The sequence below is a fragment of the Pristis pectinata genome, chromosome 3, assembly GCF_009764475.1.
Source record: "Pristis pectinata isolate sPriPec2 chromosome 3, sPriPec2.1.pri, whole genome shotgun sequence".
Classification (NCBI taxonomy): Eukaryota; Metazoa; Chordata; class Chondrichthyes; order Rhinopristiformes; family Pristidae; genus Pristis; species Pristis pectinata.
The window spans coordinates 94,127,749-94,149,099 of record NC_067407.1 but is presented as its reverse complement, the minus strand read 5'-3'; the positions used below and the strand labels follow the sequence as shown (position 1 = coordinate 94,149,099).

The 21,351-nt window shown below is 38.3% G+C and overlaps 1 protein-coding gene across 7 annotated transcripts in view; it reads left to right on the top strand.

Annotated features, from left to right (window-relative positions):
• Positions 1-21,351, top strand: part of ehbp1 (EH domain binding protein 1) — a 315,890-nt gene that overhangs the window by 162,022 nt on the left and 132,517 nt on the right. For all 7 annotated transcript variants that reach the window (XM_052011163.1, XM_052011159.1, XM_052011160.1 and 4 more), the window contains 2 exons: positions 19,599-20,534; positions 20,659-20,700. In XM_052011163.1, coding sequence (XP_051867123.1) covers positions 19,599-20,534; positions 20,659-20,700 — 978 coding nt within the window. The remainder of the gene's footprint in view (positions 1-19,598; positions 20,535-20,658; positions 20,701-21,351) is intronic.

Genomic DNA, 21,351 nt, shown 5'->3' with positions numbered 1-21,351 from the left:
TGAAATTAAGGACAAATGCATTTTAAATTAAGACTCAAACAGATGCATATCAATTATAAAATAAAATGTGTTTACTAAGTCTTGAGTGTAATTTTTCACAACAGTTAATTGAAAGCAAATGCAATCTACTTGCAATCTGATCTTGGTTAGTACATTGCGTATTGAGGAATATTTAGACTTTCACCAGTCCTGTTGGCGTTGTTGATGGACAGCATTTGATGTCTGTCAATCAACCTGTGGCAGGTTTTCAAAGTGCTGTATGAAAGATGAATGTGAAGCTTAGTAAACAGAATTTGATTTATTCTTGCATTTCTTTTAGGAAAAAGGAAAAGTGAACCAATTTTGAAATCTTGCTTAATTATATTATCAAACATTTAATTTGAAATGCGACTACTAATATTCCCCTTTGTTTCCTGAAAATGTCAAATTTAACATGTTACAGATCCAAAATGGGAGAAAATGTGAAAGCATTTGTTGTGTTTAATGCTCATAGCTTGATTTAAAAATTACTTATTCTAATATAAAATTAAGTTTATTAGGCTTCAATGTATTATTAGCATTATTTGTATTTTAAACCTTTGTATATATTTAATTGCTGTTAATGACCTGCTTTTCCCTCAAAATCTTATCCTAGCTTCCTCAAAAGGGGTGCAGACGGTGGGGCACATACCATAAAATTGTTAGTGGACAAATTTGACACCAACCCACAAAAGAGGGAGATATTAGAGCAGATGCTTAATAAATATTGGCTTTTAATGAGCACTTGAAAAGGAGGAAAGGGTGTAGAAAGGCAGAGATGTTTAGAAATATAGTATTCAAGACTTTGTCAGAGCAAGTGATTAAATCGGGGACCTTAATTTGTGAAACTTTGATATGATGAAAGAGATTGGAGAGATAGTAAAGAGCTAATCCAGGGAGGGATTTGAAAAATCAAAATCTAGTTAAATGGGTATCAGTGCAGATTAGCGAATACTAGGATGATGGGTGAATAGTGGGATGATGGGTGAGCAGGACAGCACAAGTTAGATCACCACAGTGGAGTTTTAGATTAGGCTATACAGGAGTATGTTAAAAAGAGAAGAGTAGTGAAGGTAAGTGTTGATTCCTTTGAGCTGAGACAGAGAAATGTAATGGGACAAATAGTCAACAAGTTCCTGAATCTAATGGCCTATATTTATATGGCTGTAGTGATACTGGATATATTAGTGCTGAGCAATCAAAATTTTCTAGATTCTAGAACATGTCCTACCGATTGGAAAATTATAAATCTAACAACGTTATTGGAGCAAAGAGAAGAGCCATTTAGTTTGATGTGGGTTATTGAGAGAATGCTCATGTCTTTTATCAGGGCATTTAGAAAAGCATAATATGATTAGGTAGAGTCAGTGTTGTTTGATGAAGGGGAAGTAGTGTTTCAAATTTTCTCTAAGTAGGTAGTGGGTCACAAGATAATGGTTGCTGTACAAAATGCAAAAAAATCCAATCCAACAAAGCACTGGCAAATCAGTCTCATCTCAATCATCAGCAAAGTGATGGAAGGTGTCATTGATAGAACTGTCAACCAGCACTTAGTTACAATCTTCTTCTTCTTAGGCAGTCACTTGGGACCGAGGCTAGCTTACTTATTCTTTGCTTTTGTTAGTTCCAGGGTGGCTCATGCAGCTAGTATGGGAAGCTCAGATTCTTCCACAGATGGAGCAGGTGGTGGATGAGAGGCAGGAGGGTGGGTAGTTTGTGAGGTGTGATAGTTGGGAACAGAAAGTCTGCTCCTTCTGTTGTTTATGCAGGGCCTCTTTGTGCTATTGATGCATGGCCTGAGGATTAAGTGCCACCCCACTTCCTAACTTTGAATGGTCCTGGGACAGAGATTCCTGTGAGTCAATGGCATGTTGCATTTCTTCAAGGAGACTGAGCACATCCTTGAGTAACTTCCTCAGCCTGCCTTGTAATTTCTTCAGAATAATGTGTTGTGGGAGTGTGGTGTTGGGCATATTAATGTCAAGGCCTGCTGAATGTAGCTGGTTGAATGTATGTAGGGCACGATACTAGCGTCAATGTCCTGGGAGAAAGCAATGGCATTTGTTCACTTGTCCTTCCATGGAATTTGTAGGATTTTGTGGAGACAGTATTGGCAGTATTTTCCACTGCCTCAAGACGCCTTCTGTATGTGGTCAGCTTTTAGAAACTGATGGGAGAGTTGGGATCACTGCTGTCTGATTGACCATGAGTTTTGTGCCAGGCATGAGGTCTTGCTTTTCAAATAGCCTTTTCCTCAATCGATCAAGGGCTCTGCTGGTGTATTGAAGACTGGTGAATATGATAATCGATATCTGCCTTTGCCAAAGGGTCATTCCTGAGATATGAAAGCATTGATATGGCTTGAAATCAGCCTCGGAACATATGCAAATGTTGTTAGCATACCGCAGCTTGACCACTGAGGTTTGGTTCGCTTAGGTTATGGAGTGTAGTCACTGTGGATTGAACAGCTTTGCTTTTCTTCTCAAGTTTGCTTCCACTCCCATGAGATGAGATAAAACATGGCATTGAGAAAATTGGGGCAATGGGGCAGCTTTGTTTAACATCATTCTTCACTAAAAATGGTTCTGTTGTCGACCCATTGGTTCATCTCATGTCATAGTGGAGCAAGTGTGTGATGAAGATGAATTTCTGTACATAGCCATGTTTGAGGAGGTTGTTGCACTTTCCCTCCCAATTGATAGACTCAAAGACTTTGATGAGTTATAGAAAGACCTTGTATAGTGGCAGGTGCTGCTCCCTATTTTTTTTTGGAGTTGTGATGAAGATCCTGCCAATGTGCCTCTGGATAGACGAAATCTGGGAGCAGCTCAGTAGGGAGACCCATCTGTTGTTACCACAATCAGACTTATCTCCTTTGTTGAAGACAGCCATTATTATAGCATGTTTGAATTTCCCCTGGAACATCTTGCTCTTCCCAGATATAGGCAATGAAGTTGTGGATTTGTGACTGACGCTCTTAAACACTAAGTTTTGGGATTTCATTGCACCTAATATCTTGTTATTTTTGAGTTGGGCTATGGCCTTTTGACTTATTATTGGTCACAAATGGTGGCAAGGCTGTTCACTGTAGGATAGGGTCAAGTGCGCTCATTTTAAGGATACTGTCACACTTATAACCTTTTTGCTGATGCCCATCTTGGGTTTTGCTGGATCACTTGGTTCGAGACCTCATCACAACGTTGATCCCAACATGGACCCAAGAGATAAATTCCAAAGGTGCGCTGAAAGTCGCTGCTCCTGACATCAAGACAGCGTTTAACTGGTTTTGATATTAAAGGGCATTGCTAAAACTGAAGTCAACGGACATCAAGGGGAAAACATTCCAATGGGTAGAGTCTTATCTCACTGAAAGGAGGATGGGTATTGAAGGTGAATCATCCCAGCCCTAGGATAACACTGCAGGAATTCATCACAGCAGTATCCTGGGTTCAACCATCTTCATCTGTTTCATCAATGATCCTCCTTCCCCCCCATAAGATCAGAAGAGATGTTTACTGCTGATTTGCACAATGTTAGGTTACATTTGCAACTCCTCAGATGATGCAGTCCATGCATGCTTGCACCAAGACCATGACAGCATTCAGGCATGGGCTAATAAGAGGCAATTAACATTTATGCCATAATTTTGTGAGGCAATGACCACCTTTAAATTTAATGACATTACCATTAATGAGTCCCCACCATCAATATCCTGAGCTCACCGTTGATCAGAAACTCAACTGGACCAGACACATAAATACTGAGGCTGCAAGAACAACTCTGGAGTGTGCTGGAACACTTTCTATATGAGTACAGCTTCAACATCACCCAAGAAGCTTGGCACTATCCAGGACAGAGCAGCCTATTTCATTGGTACCCCATCCACCACCTTAAATCCTTTTATCACTGGGATACAGTAGCTGCAGTATGTACCATCCATAAGATGTACAGCAGTTGCTTCTGGCTATTCCAGTGCCACCTCCCAAAGGTTTGATCTCTACCACCAGGAAGGACAAGGGCAGCAGGCACATAGGTATCCCATCACCTGCATGTTCCACTCCCAAGTTGAACACCATTCCTACTTGAAAATTTTGTTATACCTTCACTGAATTACTGGAGTACTTAAGATACGATATCTTTATTAGTCACATGTACATCGAAACACACAGTGAAATGCATCTTTGAGTAGAGTGTTCTGGTGGCAGCTCACAAGTGTCGCCATGCTTCCAGCACCAACATACCATGCCCACAACTTCCTAACTGTACGTCTTTGGAATGTGGAGCACCCGGAGAAAACCCACGCAGAGAGGGGGAGAACGTACAAACTCCTTACAGACAGCGGCTGGAATTAAACCCCTGGAATTAGACTTTTTAAAAAATTAAAGAGCTGCAATTGTTCAAGAAGGTAGCTCACCATCATTAATTTGAGAGCAATTAAGGATAAGCAATGAATGCTGGCTCTGCCAGTGACACCCAAATACCCAAAAGTAATAAAAAGAGTTTTACAGAACTTGGAGACCAATCTTCCATAACATAGTCTTGGTCTCCTCTTCTCAAAAATAATATATATGTTTTGGAGGTGGCAACAAAAGTTTATTGTATTGGTAACCAGGGTGATAGGGCTGTCTTACAAAGGAATAGATTTATATGTTCTTGGGTTTAGAAGAATGTGCTATGATCTTATTGAAACATGTAAAATTCTAATAGGATTTGATGGACTGAAACCGAAAGGTCCTTTCCTTCAGATGGAAATTCTGAAACTAGTGGTCACATCAGGATAACAGGTCTGGCTTCTTGACTGAAATCAAGAAGAATTTCTTCAGCCAGCGTTGTGAGTCTTTGGAATTCAGTACCCCAAAAGGTGAAAGTTACTGATCTTTCAGTGATGCCATTGAATTTTGGTCCAGAGCTTATCTTGGAGTTGTGTACGATATCTGGATTAAAAAGTCTGTATTCTAGAGAAGGAAATGGAGTTGGTGGCTATGGGACTGAGTTTGTGGTGTGGATTGAAGACAATGATCCAATATTTAATCAGATGCTGTTTCTACTCGAGGAGTACCAGATGCCAGACTTTGATTATTTAAGGGGACAGAAGGGATCAAGAGCAGCAGTGAGATGGAGTTGAATGTCATCAGTAAATATATGAAAACTTGACACTGTTTTCAGTTTGTTTTGCCAAGGGTCATCATATGGAATAGAAATAGGAGGACCTCAAGGAAAAATTCAGAGCGGACACCAGAGCTCATGTTGCAATGGGGAAATAAGGCACAGCAGCTCAGACAAAACAGATATGAATATTAATTCTGGATTTACTTGAAGTGAATTTGAAAGTAAAAGAAATGACTCTTTTTAACTCAGTTTAGTTTCCATCTATCAAAATGTAGAATATGGCAAAACTCTGCCCCATGTCATCCTCCTACCTGGAGAATAAATTAACAGGCTGTGACTATGATGGATGGCAAATTTAGTAACTTTTAGATTTCTGGGGTCGCTGAATTTTTGGATGATTAAATTATGAGAAAAATTCTAAGAAGCAAGCATAAAAATGCCAGTCTATCATACATCTTTCAAACTGAATGCAAATTGAAGATTTTTTACTTATCTGTAAAAGCCCAGATGTTGCAAAATATTGCACAATTACTTAGCATATTACCTTTTGAATTCACTACTTTTGTTTTGATCAGTACTGTAAATTGTAGGAAGATATTTTCAGAAGAGCTTGCAGATAATTTGCAAGTGAAATTCATGAGTTCTCTTTTAATAATCATGGAAAACTGAACAAAATAGAAAAACCATAATTATTGCAAATCTTGCGATTTCAATATCTGGACCAGGTCGTTATCCAAGATGGTTTTCTAGACATCTAGTTTAAGAACTAGTAGCTGCAATGTTAAGATGTCTTTGTTAATACATACTCATACACAAAACCGGTCACTGCAAATCGTTTATTGTCTGCAGCTGAAAAGCAAATACATCAGCACAACTTGTCCTGGGCAGTAGCTGATTATAATGTAGGCATACTCTAAATACAGCAGTTATTTAACAAGTCATTGGGCACACCCGCACTTCTTGTAGTTCAACTTAAAACATTTGTATCAAGGATTATGAGTACTTAGGAGTTCTCATGATATAATCTCATTTGATGGGTTCAGATGACAGAAACTGAGAACTTGAACACTTAAGTTAAACCTTATTTAAAGGACTATTTTTAGCAGTATTCTTGATCACAAGAATGACAACTAACTTGTTACGTAAACCCTGCTTTACTCTTCCTGGAAGGCAAATGTTCTAGCTAACATTAGCGAACCTCTTTTCAGTTCGTGCATGATATCCTTGCTGTAGAATTTAGTTTGCGTCATAACCATTGGAAGATTATTGCAGTCACTTTTTGCTGGTTTCTGTTGGAACAGAGGCTGTTATGTTGCATAAATTTGGTATTTCATTAATTTCTGAAAGTTTAATGTTTGCATGTGATTTCCACCCTTACCTCAAATGATGGAAACTGTGTAAGCATAAAGTTTTGGAAGTTTGTTCATGTAAGGTCAGGATAAACCATGCAGGCTGCCTGTTGGGTATGAATGCAAGAACTATCTGATTTTGAACGACAAATTAATACTTGTCAGTTTAAACCTGCCATGCCAAATTCAAAGTATTGTATTTTAGGACAACTAATGTTCATGTTATTCTATGCATTAAACCAAAAACAATTGCCCTTTTTAATTAAGTGGGCCATACTACATTCCTTTCGCACAAAAGTTCATGCAGTGTGATATTAACCTCCAAAAGTACAAACATTTTTTCATGAATTCACATGATTAAAAAATTGGCAGCAGAACATTGTGCACATAATGATTTTACTACAGATTTAACCAATTCTTAATTTTCCATTTCAGTGACTATATAAACTGTTCCTCATTCACTTGTGGTTTACAATACAGGAACCACATCAGTGTATTATAGTTTTGTTCTTCATCTCATGGTAAAGTACATGAATGTTGTAAGAAGATTCTAACGTTTAGGTCGAAAGGTTCCAGTTTTTTTGGAATAAGTGCCAATGATTACCTTCCCTATTTTTTTTTTGTTTAACAATTTTTGTCTTGGTTCATAAGTCCCCTACTTGACCAGCTACTAAAACAGCTCTCAAAGCTTCGTTATGTTGTGTTTGCTGATGGGCTGAATCAAGCTAGAATCATTTCACAATGTGCAGCCCTTGGGCCAAATCGCTACATGGGCCAGATATAGAGGGTCAAACGAGCTAACCCACCACCTGGAAATGGGTAAAAAGGTATAATGAGGCCTCGGTGGTCATTATATCTTGGGCAGTATCCTGATCCTGACCCCCTTGACGGTTTTTAAATGTCTCTGATATTCAGAGATATTTACGTTATTACTAATACTTCAAATTGTTGATAAAATAGATTTTTAAAATACATTATAAATTAAAATGCATTAAATACTAAGAAATAATTTAAATCTTTAAAATAAAGAAATATCTTGGTTTGTCTTTTTCTCCCTCATCTCCAGGCAGGGGCACCCTTTTCAAAAGAATGGGAACTGTATACTGTGTCTGACTGGTACAACTTTAGAGGCAGATCCTTCCACAAATTGTGATAGAATCCAACTATGATTGAGCTTTGCCGTTGAACTTTTTGCGGTATTATGACAAAAAATGATGGACGCACTGTGATCTGTTAGTCAGCATATCCCAGGCTCTCAGCAGGCCTGCACAAGTCCTGAAATTAATCACCTGGGAGCGAATAAACCTCAGTGGTTTCCTTTGGATCCTCCGGTCACAGCCAGCATGAATTGGCTCAATTGCTAATTTCAATTGCATAAGAGAAGACCTGGCGGAAGTAGATTGGGAGCAGAAGCTTGCGGGTAAAACAACAGCTGACAAGTGGGAGTCTTTTCAAAGGGAGTTGGTACGAGTTCAGGGACAGCATGTTCTGGTAAGGGTGAAAGGAAAAGATGCCAAGATATGGGAACCTTGGATGACAAAGGATATTAAAGATGCTGATGCAGGGTTTCGACCCGAGATGTCAACAATTCCTTTCCTCCTACAGATGCTGCTCAACCCACTGAGTTCCTCCAGCAGATTGTTTGTTGGTTCGACGTCATGGGACACTTAAGAGTTGGTAAATCCCCAGAGCTGGATGAGATCTATCCCAGGTTGCTATGGAAAGCAAGGGAGGGGATACCTGGGGCCCTGACAGAGAAATATTTTGTTACCTGGATAAGATCAGTTCCAACAACAGTCAAGAAACTCGGTGCTTTACAGAGCAAAGCAACCTGTTTGATTGACACCCTATCTGTCCCGCAAGAAAAGGTAACCTGTATTAGCACCCTCTTGAAAACTTTGAGCCCCTCCAGTGGATTGTGCTTCTACTTTGTACCATTGACCACATGCAGTGCTGAAATTTGCCAGGACTTTATTGATGACTGCTCTCAGATCCATGACCTGCAGCAGCTGCATGGATTTGACACTCTGAAAGTTTCCCCAGACCATTCTGACTTGGAAATAAGTCACTGATCCTTCCTTATTGCTGAATCAAGTTCAACTCCCTGGCTTATATTTTTTTTACCAAACTCTGTCTTTCACTTCCCAAAGGAGTAGCTTCATTGCAAGTAATTTGAGTAGTAATTTGAAAAGGTGACTTCCACCATCTTTTTGAAGCCTGTTTGAGATGAATATTAGATGCTGACCTGGTCAATGAACCCACATCCTGGAAAACAAAAAATGGGCTTGGCAGGCTAGCAATAAACAGCCTTTTGTCTTTTTCTGAGATCCCTCTGACCTGATGTGTCTTTATCTCTTTTAACCCCTGGTGTTCCTAGGAAGTGGAAGCATTGCCTATTCAAAATTCCTTTTCTGTAGTTACTAGTACACTTATTTAATCTGCCTTCTACTTGTACACTAATCTTCCATTTCTTGAAATGAAATAAATTGAGACATGCACTGGAAATTCTATACCATGTGTGTATAGTATAGGTGTGAATGACACTAAGGGCTGAAATTGAAAATATGTCTGTGATTTTCCCTTTCATTTGCCTAACAATTAATATTTATAGTATATTTTAAAATTTGAAATATGAATGACTTTTTGTAAATATTGTGAATTATGCAAATAATTAACTATGCTGTAAATACTAACTATTCTGAGATTACTATTTCTGACATATGGTTCATGAGAGAGCCATATGTAGCATGTCACAGAGACCAAATGCCAAGTCAATTGTTTCAATACAAATGAGGCCCTATACAGACATAAGTGGCAAAAAAGATAGAAATGACTGGGGATAGATGTTTAATATCCCACAGTGCTGGAAGAGATTTATCAAGCACGAACCTAAGGGCATTAGCATCAGAGGCATGAGATGCCTGGCATTAGACTAATGCGCTAACTTTTTTGTTGTTTAAATTAGGTGATTGAACTGTGGACAATTTATTTTTACTTCAATCTGATGTGTAATATTAGGAGTGTACACAAGCAGTAAACATGACAGTTATAGTTTGATAATCACAAAAAGAGCAATCAGAATTTTCAAAATGAATAGGCTTGTCATTCCTTGCAGAATGGCAGCCTAAATGAAAGCCCGATTGTACTGTGCCAAAATTCTATGTGAAAGAATTAAACTCAAAACTGTGAGAATTTAGGATCTCTGGATGATTAAGAAATAGTTCCTAATCTGCTTAAATGACCCGGTTCAAATACTGTAAAAAGTGTTTAACTCTAACTCTCTACACCTCCACATCCCCTCCCTCTGCCCCCACCCCAACCATTGGATTCCCTGTTTTGACATGTTTTCAAATTACACATTTCACTTAATCAGCAAGAAGAGTCGCAGGATCAGAAGTGGGAGTCTTTTGCTGAAATTGGCACTTTTATTCATAATTGAGAATGCTGGCAGTATTTCAGAGAAACATTGTTTGCTAAATTGTGGCAGACTTTACAGGTTTTTTAATATGTCAATTTAATATGTGAACATAGAATTTTCTTATCAATACTCAAGCCAATCAAAAATGCTCAGTATTTCACCAAATTAGTGCTTTATTTAAAATATATACCACTAGCGTCATTTTCCAATTTTGCCCAACTGACCAATCCATTGACATCTTCCTGCAGTCAACTTTTTCACAGTTAACCACATTAGGTAATTGGAAGACTAAAGAAGATTAGAAATGAGGAGTGGGGAGACCATGGGATTTGAAAATAAGTGGAATTTTTAAATGGAGGCATTGCATAACTTGGTGCCATTGAAAATTAACAAACAAAAGCATGATAGGTGAATGAAACCTTATGTAACTAAGGACACAGCCAACATAGGTTTGGATAGCTTCCTGTTAGCTGAGACCATAAGAAGGGAGGACATTTAGGAATACGATAGCAAACTAATGCAGATGCTGGAAGTCTGAAATAAGGCAATACTTTCAATGCTTATCAAGTTGGACAGTTTCTGTGAAGAGACAAAAAGAGTTCATAATTCAGTTCAGTGACTCTTCATCAAAACAATTCCGATCAGTCCTGATGAAATGCCATTGACATGACCCTAGCTCCACTCTGCACACTGTGTTATTCCCACAGCTGCATTTGCCATTTGTGGCTTTGCAGTACCTGTCAGCCTGTAGACTGGCTGGTGTGGTAGGTCCACCAAGATAAAGTGGGCGACGAGTGGGTCAAGTCCTGAGATAGTCCCACCTTCAGAATTACATGACGGTCTTCTGACAGCTTGCTGTTGTCAAAAGACCTTAAACCTTTTAAATGTCTCTGATAATAGACAATACAGTTCAAATAACTTAAAAAGTAAGTTAAAACTGTAAGGAAAGATAAATAAATTAAAAATAAATAAATTGGTTATATGCACTTAACCATTTACATCAAGTTGGCGACTCCATTCATCAGAATAGCTCAGCTGTGGTTGGTGAAAGCTGAGAGGCATCCAGCCCTTTAGTTCAGTTTGTTTTTCTTCCACCGCTGGATGCAGTGTGTTTAACTGTACAGGTGTGGTATTCAGTTGTGAGGTGACCTGTGCTGTGAGGTGGATTTTGCTGGTGGCTACACACAGAGTCAAGTGTGTTTCAGCTCTTTAACTGTTTCTTGTGACACAAATGTGGCCTGTCCTGCTAAATATTTCTAGAAATTTCTGTTTTTGTGTACTGAATATTGCTTCTTCATCTCAAGGTTTGCTGGCATAGGTAATACTGATATGAGTTTTATAAGCGGATGAGATCTCTGGGTATGCTTTTGGTGTATTTATCTGTATTCGTGGAGGTGGAAAATCTAGAAATTGTATGATGTAGAGCTGTTTTTTTCACGTACCTGTCATTCAATAATTGAATTTACCCGGAGCAAATTGTGTCAGCTATCACACTGAGTGAAATTGACGCTTTCAGTTGGGATCCAAGTTAGCACGTCTGATGTTTTCACAGTGTCAATTTTGCACCTAATGGCATTAATCATTATGCAAGAATGTTTTAACTCAGTGACTAAGAGACTGATACCTGTGATTTAGGCTTAAATCTAGGTGGCAATATAAAGAAATTTACAGAAGTGAACAAAATTGGGATAAGGTTATTATAAGGAGGAAACCTCTTTACTGAAGGAAGATATAGATTAATCAGCAGGGCAAAAAAAAGGGCAAATGGAGTTTAATCCAAAAAGTATGAGGTATTGTCTTTGAGGAGGAACAGCAAGGCAAGGGAGTATACAATAGATGTAAGAATACAGAGGGATGTGGAGAAACAAAAGGATATTGGAGTTTCTGTTCACAGATCTTTACAGGTAGCAGGCTGAGTCAATGAGACACTTTCCATTATTGGCTGAGGCTAAATGCAGGGACATTTCTCCAGAAATATAGCATTAGTTCAACCACTATTTAAGAACTGTACAGGGTTTTGAACATCACATGACAATGTGATTGCTCTGGAGAAGATGCAGTGCAGAGTTACACACATGTTTGAAAAACAAAAGAACATCTATTTATTTTTTTCCCACCAGCCACAAGCCCAAACACTTTTCATGTTAATTTGGTATAATGCATTCACTCCTTGTCATATGGTCATTTCTACATTGGAAGAACTGAATGTCAATTGGGTGACAAACTTGGCTCTATTCAGTCCATTATGGCGATCCTGAGCTTCCAGTTGTCTGTAACTTTAAATTTCCTTCCCGCTCCAACTATGACTTCTGTCTTTGGTCTCTCACTTTGTTCCAATAAAGCCCAAGCCAAGTGTAAACTCAAGGAACAACATCTTAACTTAATACTAGTCCTGTTATAGTCCTCAGGACGCAACAATGAATTCACCAGTTTCAGATAACCAGTCCTTTCAGTTTGTATTAGAATTGGCCAGTCTGATGAAAGGTCATGCTCCTGCAACATTGATTCAGTTTTTCTCACTCCACAAATACTACCTGACTTGTATTTACACCATTCTCTTTTATTTCATCTTTCTATCAAGAGTAGCAACAGTGTGGTTCCATGATGGTTCTATTTCCCCCTCTTTCCCCTATCGCACTTGATGTCCCTCTGTTTGCATCTCCTTTAGATAAATGATCAGCAATTAACTAACCTTCGCCACCACTATTTGCACTGTTCTACCTACCTACATGATCACAATTTTCCCTTTGTTTCACGTGCCCCTGCCTCTTTGCTGCAACATAAAGAATGCTGATTCTCCAAGTTTTCCAGGATCTGGTGAAAGGTTGTCAACCTGAATTGTTAGCTTTGTTTCTGTCTCCACAAATGCTGCCTGACTTGCTGAGTGTTTCCAGCATTTTCTGTTTCCATTTGCAAACGGGTTGTCAAGACTGGAAAATGGTAGCTATGATAACTATGGGTTGCTTTCAGGAACGGAGAAGTTGAGGCTTAATTGAGGTGTTTAAAATTATGAGGTGACTGGATAGGGTAATTAGCATTACTTCCCTTTGGTATATGAGTCAAAACTGTATATGTAATAGATGAATGGATAAAGGGGACATGAGGAAACATTTTTTCACCCAGGATGGTAAGTCAGGAACTTGCTGCCTGAAATGGTGGTAGAGTCAGAACCAGATTTGGCATGTGTATTTGAAGAGCTGTGACTTTGAACCAAGTCTGGAATTCAGCTGGGTATCTCTTTCTCAACTGGCTCTGACACAATTGGCCTCCTCTGTATTGTGAACTCTCTGTGATTCATGCATGTCATGTCTTTGCTCTTGTGGAAGAGCAGTTTGGTTATTCACTGGCATCCTTCTCATCATGTTGAATCTCTCTATGGTGGTGAAAAGATAGCTGCTGACATGTAACATTCTTTCACTCCTGGAGGACAAGATGCTCATGAATAACATCTGTATCTATTGAGAGCAGCATCAGCTCACAAATGACTCTTTGCTGCTTGATGAGGACAGTGATCTGACCCAACAGATATCCCTCTGCTCAATGGCTGTCCATATTGAAACAGATATCATGGTTTAGCTGTCTGCATATGGCAGCATGCAGGTGAGAAATAGGAGATGGTCAAGCATGTATCCTTGAAAGAAGACACTAGAGCTAACCATGCTGGTGATTTTCTGATCACAGGCAGATAGATAAGAATCAAACCAATTGAGTGAAATCCCACTCAGCTAGAAGATGGTAAAGAAGCATTGGAGAAATATGGCATGTTTAGCCACTTGAAACGTTGTGTTCCTTCTCTTCGGCAGTCACTTGGAGTCGAAGATAACTTGCTTCCATTCCAGCTCTGTGGGTTCTGAACTAACTGATATGTGAGTTCTGCAGATTCTGGCAGGGCCTGGTGGGTTAAACAGTATGCGATGTGATATGCTTCTTCTACTGTTTGTTGTGCAACAGGAGCAGGTTAAGATGCCTTTGTTTTGCTGTTGTTTAGTTTTAAAGCCTATTCACTTGTGTGCTTATGTGAACAATCTAATGATGACTTGGAGCTTGGGCTGGGAATAAGCACATAAGCAAGCATCATCCAGGTATTGTAGCTCAGTGACTGAGGATGGAATGACCTAGGTTTCGGATCAAAGGTGATGTAGGTTGAAAAATTTCCAGGAAGGTTGAGAAAGTGAAGCAGGCATACTTTAGTCAGGTTGGGTGTCATTTTTAACTTCATTCAGAATCATTTTGATAATGTCACAGAGAATGAAATATGATTGAAGGGATTTAAAAAGAAAGGTCTCAATCAATTGGTCATGAGTTTGGGAAGCTACAACATGTACAAGGATCTTTTCTGTAATTTTTTTAAACTAATGATACTTAATTAGTCCATTGATTTTAGCAATGAATATGGGAGTCATTACCTTGTCTAAGCAGGTGAGGTGGTGATAGAAGGTAAAGGATGATGGGACAGTTCCCATGCAGAGTTCCAACGGTAATTTACAGCCATTTATCCAGTTGTTTTTTGAATAACATAAGGAAAGCTTGCAGGCATTTGTGAGGAAAAGGTCTAGAGTTGAAATGTAGGATGGATGCTGAACTTACATAGTGCATACTGGTGGCAGAATGCAATAAGAGTAAGAAGTTTACATTATTTGAAGAAGATCTTTAACATGCTATAGAAATATGAAGATCTAATTGTTGGTGTCCTGACCCTCCCCTCCAAAATCACTGTCTGTGGTCTGAATTTATCCGGATTTACCTTATTTGGATATGGAGGCCATGATCCTCTGGCTCTCTTTATTCCCAGAGTCCAGCAATATGGTCCCAGCAGTGGCAGGGCCTCGGGCAGTAACAGGGAAAGTGCTGGTGCAGTAAAACCTTCTAATTCTGTCCTAGGTTTTGTTTTGTTGGCACATGGAATGGGGGTTGGGGGGGGGGATCTCCAAGATTCACCCACAATTGAAACAAATGAACACTCCTCTTCATCTTGTACTAATCACCACTTTGCCCCTAAATGAATCTTCACTCAAGTTCCCAATAACCAATCACAACAAATGTAGTTAAGGCACAAATACGTTATGATTTCCCCAAGTATGGTTTGTGATAGAGTTTTTGAATGATCCCTAAACATTAATATCAAAGATCACTTGCAAGAGTCCCTACCTGTTTAAATGTGCAATTTGCCAATGACTTAAAACCTTTCAAGGGATCACACAGCCAACGTTTTCACCACAAGATGGAATGAAGTGGAATAATTGTGAACTTTATTTAATACCGATATTCTTTCTCACTGTTATAAGCATAAAGCAAAAACTTAAACATCCTTTCTGTTTGTGCCCATCCCATATTGAGCACTTTCTTCTTTTCATGTTCCTAAACAAAACTGACCTAATGTCCTAAAAATCTTTCTCAAAAACAAATTGTATGAGTTGTCACACAAAAAAAAATGCAATTGTGTTATCCAGTATCTAATGACCATGTTGTACCTTTCCACTCTAACTGGTATTTGTAAAGTAAATTTTATTTTGGTCTATTTTCAGAAATATATCAGTTAATCTAGGTATGCTTTTTCATTATCTTGTTGAATTTTCCATCAGCAAAAATCACTGCAATTACATGCACAGTATGAGAGAAGGTTGATCAGCAGCGATAAGGTTCAGGATGGATTACTACTTTATAATGGTCCTGTATATCCTAGTTCTTATCACAGAACACATCCTTGACATTCTCTTATCAATACAAACTTGTCCTGTTGTTATTTCGTTTTGTTTTATTCTCTAAATTCTGATAACTAAATAATCATAATGTAGATTAGATAAAGGTGCTGATACTGTGAACATAGAAAAGTGCAAATAATTTTGCATCATATTATGCAATCATTTGTAAACAAAAGGATAACCTTTTTGTTGTTTTACATGGGTTTATAGAATCATTGAAAATTTATGCCAGAACGAGACCATTCAGTCCATCATCTCAGTGTCCATTAAAAAGAGCTACTGAACCTAATCCCACTGCCGGCACTAGGTCCCTAGCATTGAAGACCACTACCCTTCAAGTACACATCCAAGTAATGCTGAAATGTTTCAAGGTTTCTTGCCTCTGTTATGTTTTCAGGCAGTGAGTTCCAGACTACTTGCACATTCTGGGAGAAAAAATTATTTCCTCATCTTCCATCTGATCCTTCTACTAAGTAACTTAAATATATGCCCTCTGGTTTTTGATTCATCCAGTAAGGGAACCAGGTCCTTTTTCATTTACTGTGTTGAGGGACCTCAAATCTTTCTTCAGCCTCCTCCCTTCCATAGGAAAAAAGCCGAGCTTATCAAATCTTTTCTCGTAGCCAAAGCTTTCCAGTCCTGGCACCATCTTTGTAAATCTCCTCTGTACCCACACCAGGGTCATAACATCTTTCCTCTCAAGTGGTAACTCATGCAGTACTCAAGCTATGGCCTAACTGGTGTAGTATACAGTTTGAGCATAATCTCAAGTCCTGATGCAGGCCTCAACCCAAAACATTGACAATTCCTTTCCCTCCATAGATGCTGCTTGAAAAGCTGATGTTCCTCCAGCAGTTGGTTTTTTGATCCAGATTCTAGCATCTGCAGTCCCTTATGTCTTCAGCATTATCTATCTGTAGTTCTATTCTGTACCTCCAATAATAAAGGGAAGCATCCTGCATAAGTTTTTTAATGACCTTATTGACCTGTCTTAAAAGGTCTGTGGAAGTAAACTAATTCCCTGCAGCACTTGATATCCTTGCAATTATTATTCATTCCCTTGCATTATTGCATCTCCATAAATGCTTAAATCTTTTTAGGTTTCATTAAAATTTTAAAGTTTTTTAATATCAAAGCATTGAAGCTGGAGATTTACTTGGAAAGTGAAAACGTTGCATTTAAGAATACTTGACTTGGTTTGTGTTTGTTCTTTCTTGGATCTGTGATCTCGATGAAAGCAACTTAGTGAACTTGGCTAATAGTATTCTCGAAGTGTTCTTTTTACTTTCTTCAGTAAACCTGCTTCTGTTTCAAAAAGACACTAATTTGGAATAGCAAGTTTCAGCAGCTGTTTTCACACAAAATTTACCTTTGGACTGGAACATTTTAAACATCCTTTCACTCTTTCCCTCTTGACCTCTCTGGCACTTTTGGAATGATACAACCTTCATATCTCTGTTGTCTGGTTAGCCAGAATGTCGCCTTCAGTGGTGTCTCTTAGGCCTTTTCCTTTTTCCTGTTTGTATTTGGCCTGTTGGCAACATCATCTGCAGTCATAGTCACAAACATTAGTGATACCCAGCTTTCCCACTCTAACACTTACCTCAACTCCTTCACTGTCTCACTTTGTCAGACTCTATGTCAAACAATGTGCCTTCATGATTTACAATTTCCATTTGAGCATGAGGGAAGACCGAAGCCATCTTATTTTCAGCACCACCCTACCCTAAATCCTGTATCCATACATGATCTTCAGCTGAAGCAGCTGATTTGCATTTATGTTCTGTTCAACGTGATATTAGAAATAGAGGCAGCAGTAGGCCATTCAGCCACCTGAGCCTTTTCCACTCTTCAGTAATATAATGGGTCATCTTGTTCTTTGTCACCGATTTCCTCATATCTCTTAATGTCCAAAAAATTGTCGATCTCCATCTTGAATGTACTTGTAGACTGAGCCTCCACAGCCATCTTGGGCAGAGAATGCCAAACATTCACATCCCTCAGGATGAATATTTTTTTTCTCATTGGCATCTGGAATGGCTGGCTACTTATTATGAGACTGTGATCTTGGTTCCAGCTACCCCAGATGGGGAAAACATCAAGTCTACATCTACCATTTCAAGCCCCATAAAAGTCTTGTATGTTTCAGTGAGAACACCTCTCATTTTTTTAACTCAAGAATATAGTGCTGGTAATGAAAATCAAAAATTGCAAATAATGAAAATCTTACACACAAAGCCTGAAAAATCGGGCAGCATCTGTGGAAAAAGAAACAAAGTTAACATATTGGGTGAATGACCCCTCAATAAAGCTCACTGCCTTCCTAATTGCTTGCTGTACTTGCATGGTAACATCCAGTGATTCATGTCCAAGAACATCCAGGACCCCTTGAATATCAACATCTTTCAATCTCTCTCTATTTAAAAACATACTTAACCTTTCTATATTTTTCGACCAAGATGGGTGGCCTCACTTCTTTTTACATTACATTCCCTCCATCAAATCCTCTTCCATTCACAACCTATCTATGTCCCCCAAAAATCTTTCCTTACAACCCACACTTTCACCTTGCTTTATATCATTATCCAATCCCATGTTTGGTCCATGATGAAGAGCACTGCATTTCTATCCCAGTTAATTTGCTCATCTAGGCATTTTGCTCATTTGCTTAAATCTTTGTGCCTTTGCCACCCTTATTTTAGACAGTGTTATTGCTCTCCTATTCTCTGCTTCCTGTAAATTCTAGTTTATTTAAACATCTGTAGCTTTTATCTCATCCCACTGACACGTTAACACTTTGCTGTCTTTGCATTGGTTTCCCTGTGAGTTCAAATACAGTTGTTTAAAGCCATTTTAGCCTTGCCTTTCCCTTTATAATCCCTTTTCTCCAATTTCTTCATTTGTTTGTCAAGAGGCCTCTTTAAATACATACAACCATACAAATTAGGAGCAGGAGTTGGCCCCTCAAGCTTGCTGTGCCATTCAATAAGATTATGGCTGATCTGATTGTGAGCTCAACTCTGCATTCCCACCAACCCCCAGAAATCTATGCACCCTTTCCGTTTTCCTTACCATTACCTATGGTGCCTAGCTCCCACAGTCGAAAATTGTCCTCTTTCTCCTTTTATTCTCCACCTTTAAACCGCACTTCATAATTCATCTCTAAGCTTTGTATCATCCTTCCTTACTTTGTCTCAGAGGCCTTAGAAAATATATGCTTCATATTTTAAACAATGTTTTAAATGCTATATAAATAGTTTTTATTACCTGCGGGCTTGTATTAATATTCCTACTTGGTCTTGATAATCTGCTTTTCTCTTCCATAGTTTTTAAATTTGACTGGTTGTTTTGGATTATTAACCGTACATTTATTTTGGACGTGAAAATTGTTTTCATTTGAAGAATAAATTGATAGCAGGAAACTGTTACAAGTTGTTAGCATTACATTATTATTAATTGTGTCAGTGACATAATCTGCAGCTGTAATATAATGGAATAGTACACAAACTTGACTTTTTTATTTTTTCTTTGGAAACCTTGGTGGGAAATGAATGTATTAATGTGAAGAGTTCCTATCCTTGTAGTTCATGTGCAAAGATTTTCCAGTGTACATTTTGTTGCTCTCGTACACTCAAAAGAAGTGTAAATTAAGTTATTTATTTGCATGAGTGCTACATGAATGTGATTGTGTAATTTACTCATTATAACTCGCTGAAAAGAAACTATAATTTAGCAAAGTCTCCAAATACATTGCATTAAATTGTTTCTTTGCAAATATGTGTCACAGTGTCTAGGTACAAATCAATGTGAAATAGCAACGAAAACATTTACTTGACAAATTTCAAATAGCGTGTCGATTAATAAAACAAAGTTTGTTTGTTACTCGTGAACTTAAAGAATGATGTCCTTCTGTATAATTTTATTTGTTACAAATATTTCAGCTGCGTAATGTTATTCTGACTAACAACTACAATGACTAATTGCTGTTATTGTTTTTCATAGGCTTATGATGGCTTTGCAAGCTTGGGAATATCACGATTGTTGGAGCCTGCAGATATGGTTTTGTTGGCCATTCCTGATAAACTGTCTGTTATGACCTACCTTTATCAAATAAGGGCACATTTCAGTGGGGAGGAACTAAATGTTGTGCAGATTGAAGAAAATAGCAGTAAAAGCAAATACAAAGTTGGTAACTTTGAAACTGATACAAACAGCTCTATTGATCAGGAGCAATTTTATGCAGAGATAAATGAAGTTAAACCAGCTGCACAGCAACCTAGTGATGAATTACTTGATGCTTCATCTCAGGAAGACCCTATATTCATCAATGATGCTATTGGCAAGTCACAAAGTCAACATCAAATGACTGATGGCCATTTTAATATAAATGCAGCGATATCTTCCTCACAAAGGACTAAAACTGATCCTGAGGCACAAAATTATAACCCTCATGAACAGAATACTGTAAAAAGTTCTGTGTTGGAGGATAACAGCAAAAGTGAAAGCACAGAAGAATCACTGCCACAAGCACAAGCACTGCCATCATTAAACAAAAGAAAACTATTGAAGGTAGATACTATCGTCTTAAATGACTTGTCAAATGACAGTGATCAAAAGGAATATAAAGAACCATCACTTGTACATGAAGATACTGTAACAGAAAGACACAAGAGTTCAAGCAACACTAGTAGTAGCTATGAACATGAGCACAGGAAGCCTCCGTATTCAGACAGTACAGAGAGCAGAAGTTCAGAACCCAGTTCTCCTGTTCGAAGATCCATCACACCTCCAGTTCATAAACTGGGTTTCTGTTACAACAGGGATGCAGATCTCATCAAGAAAAAACGTGCAGCGTTGCGGTACTCAGAAAATGAAACATCAGCAGAAAATGTCAGCATGTGTTTGAATCATTCAGGTCAACAGAACCAAAATGTAGAGGCAAGGTTCTTTATTATTGTAATGTTTCTATCATCTGCATTTTACTCTAAAATTTCATTCATTAATGAATTCATTTTTTTGTAAGAAAAACAGTAATTTACTTGTTTTCTTCTTTGGGGTTTAGCTCAACTCTTCCAAACAAACAGAAGAAGTCACTGAAGAAAAGGTGAGAAAAAGACAAAGATACACGAGTGAATTGACTCAGAATTTGTTGATTTTGTTTGATTGAAGCTTGCTTTGTTATAAAAGCAGGGACATCGGAATATTCCTCTGGTCTGCAATTTGGAGAATTATTTCCCCCTTATACTATCAGACATTTGCTCCATTTAAGACTGCACTGTGTTAATTGACATTGAAAGGAAGCTAATTTTGACCTCTTTTCTCCCTCCGCCCACCTCCCAACTGAATTACATTCAAGGTACCATGGTGCAGGAAAGGAAAGTGGGGGAGAAAAAAAGAGAATCCTAGCATAAGGGAGCATCATCATCAGTGGTACTTGTGAGCTCTGATCAGAGGCAAAACATGTTCTTTTACCAACAGCGTTGCTACTGTTGGTGATCAAAGGAGAGCTAAAACATCATTGAGGGTTTTATATTGTTTGTAGTGTCACTAATTCTTCATGTCAGGCTCAATGACTTCTGAAAATGCAGTCAAATTGCCACGGCCAAATCAGATGAACTAATTGTGCAACTCCATGATGTCATTTTAACTTTAACTAAATTACTAGCAGAATCAGCAGATTTATATACACTCCAAATAAGGAAAATTAATTCTTTAGTTCAGCCTTGTGGTATTAATGATTAGAGGTGGTTGCCTT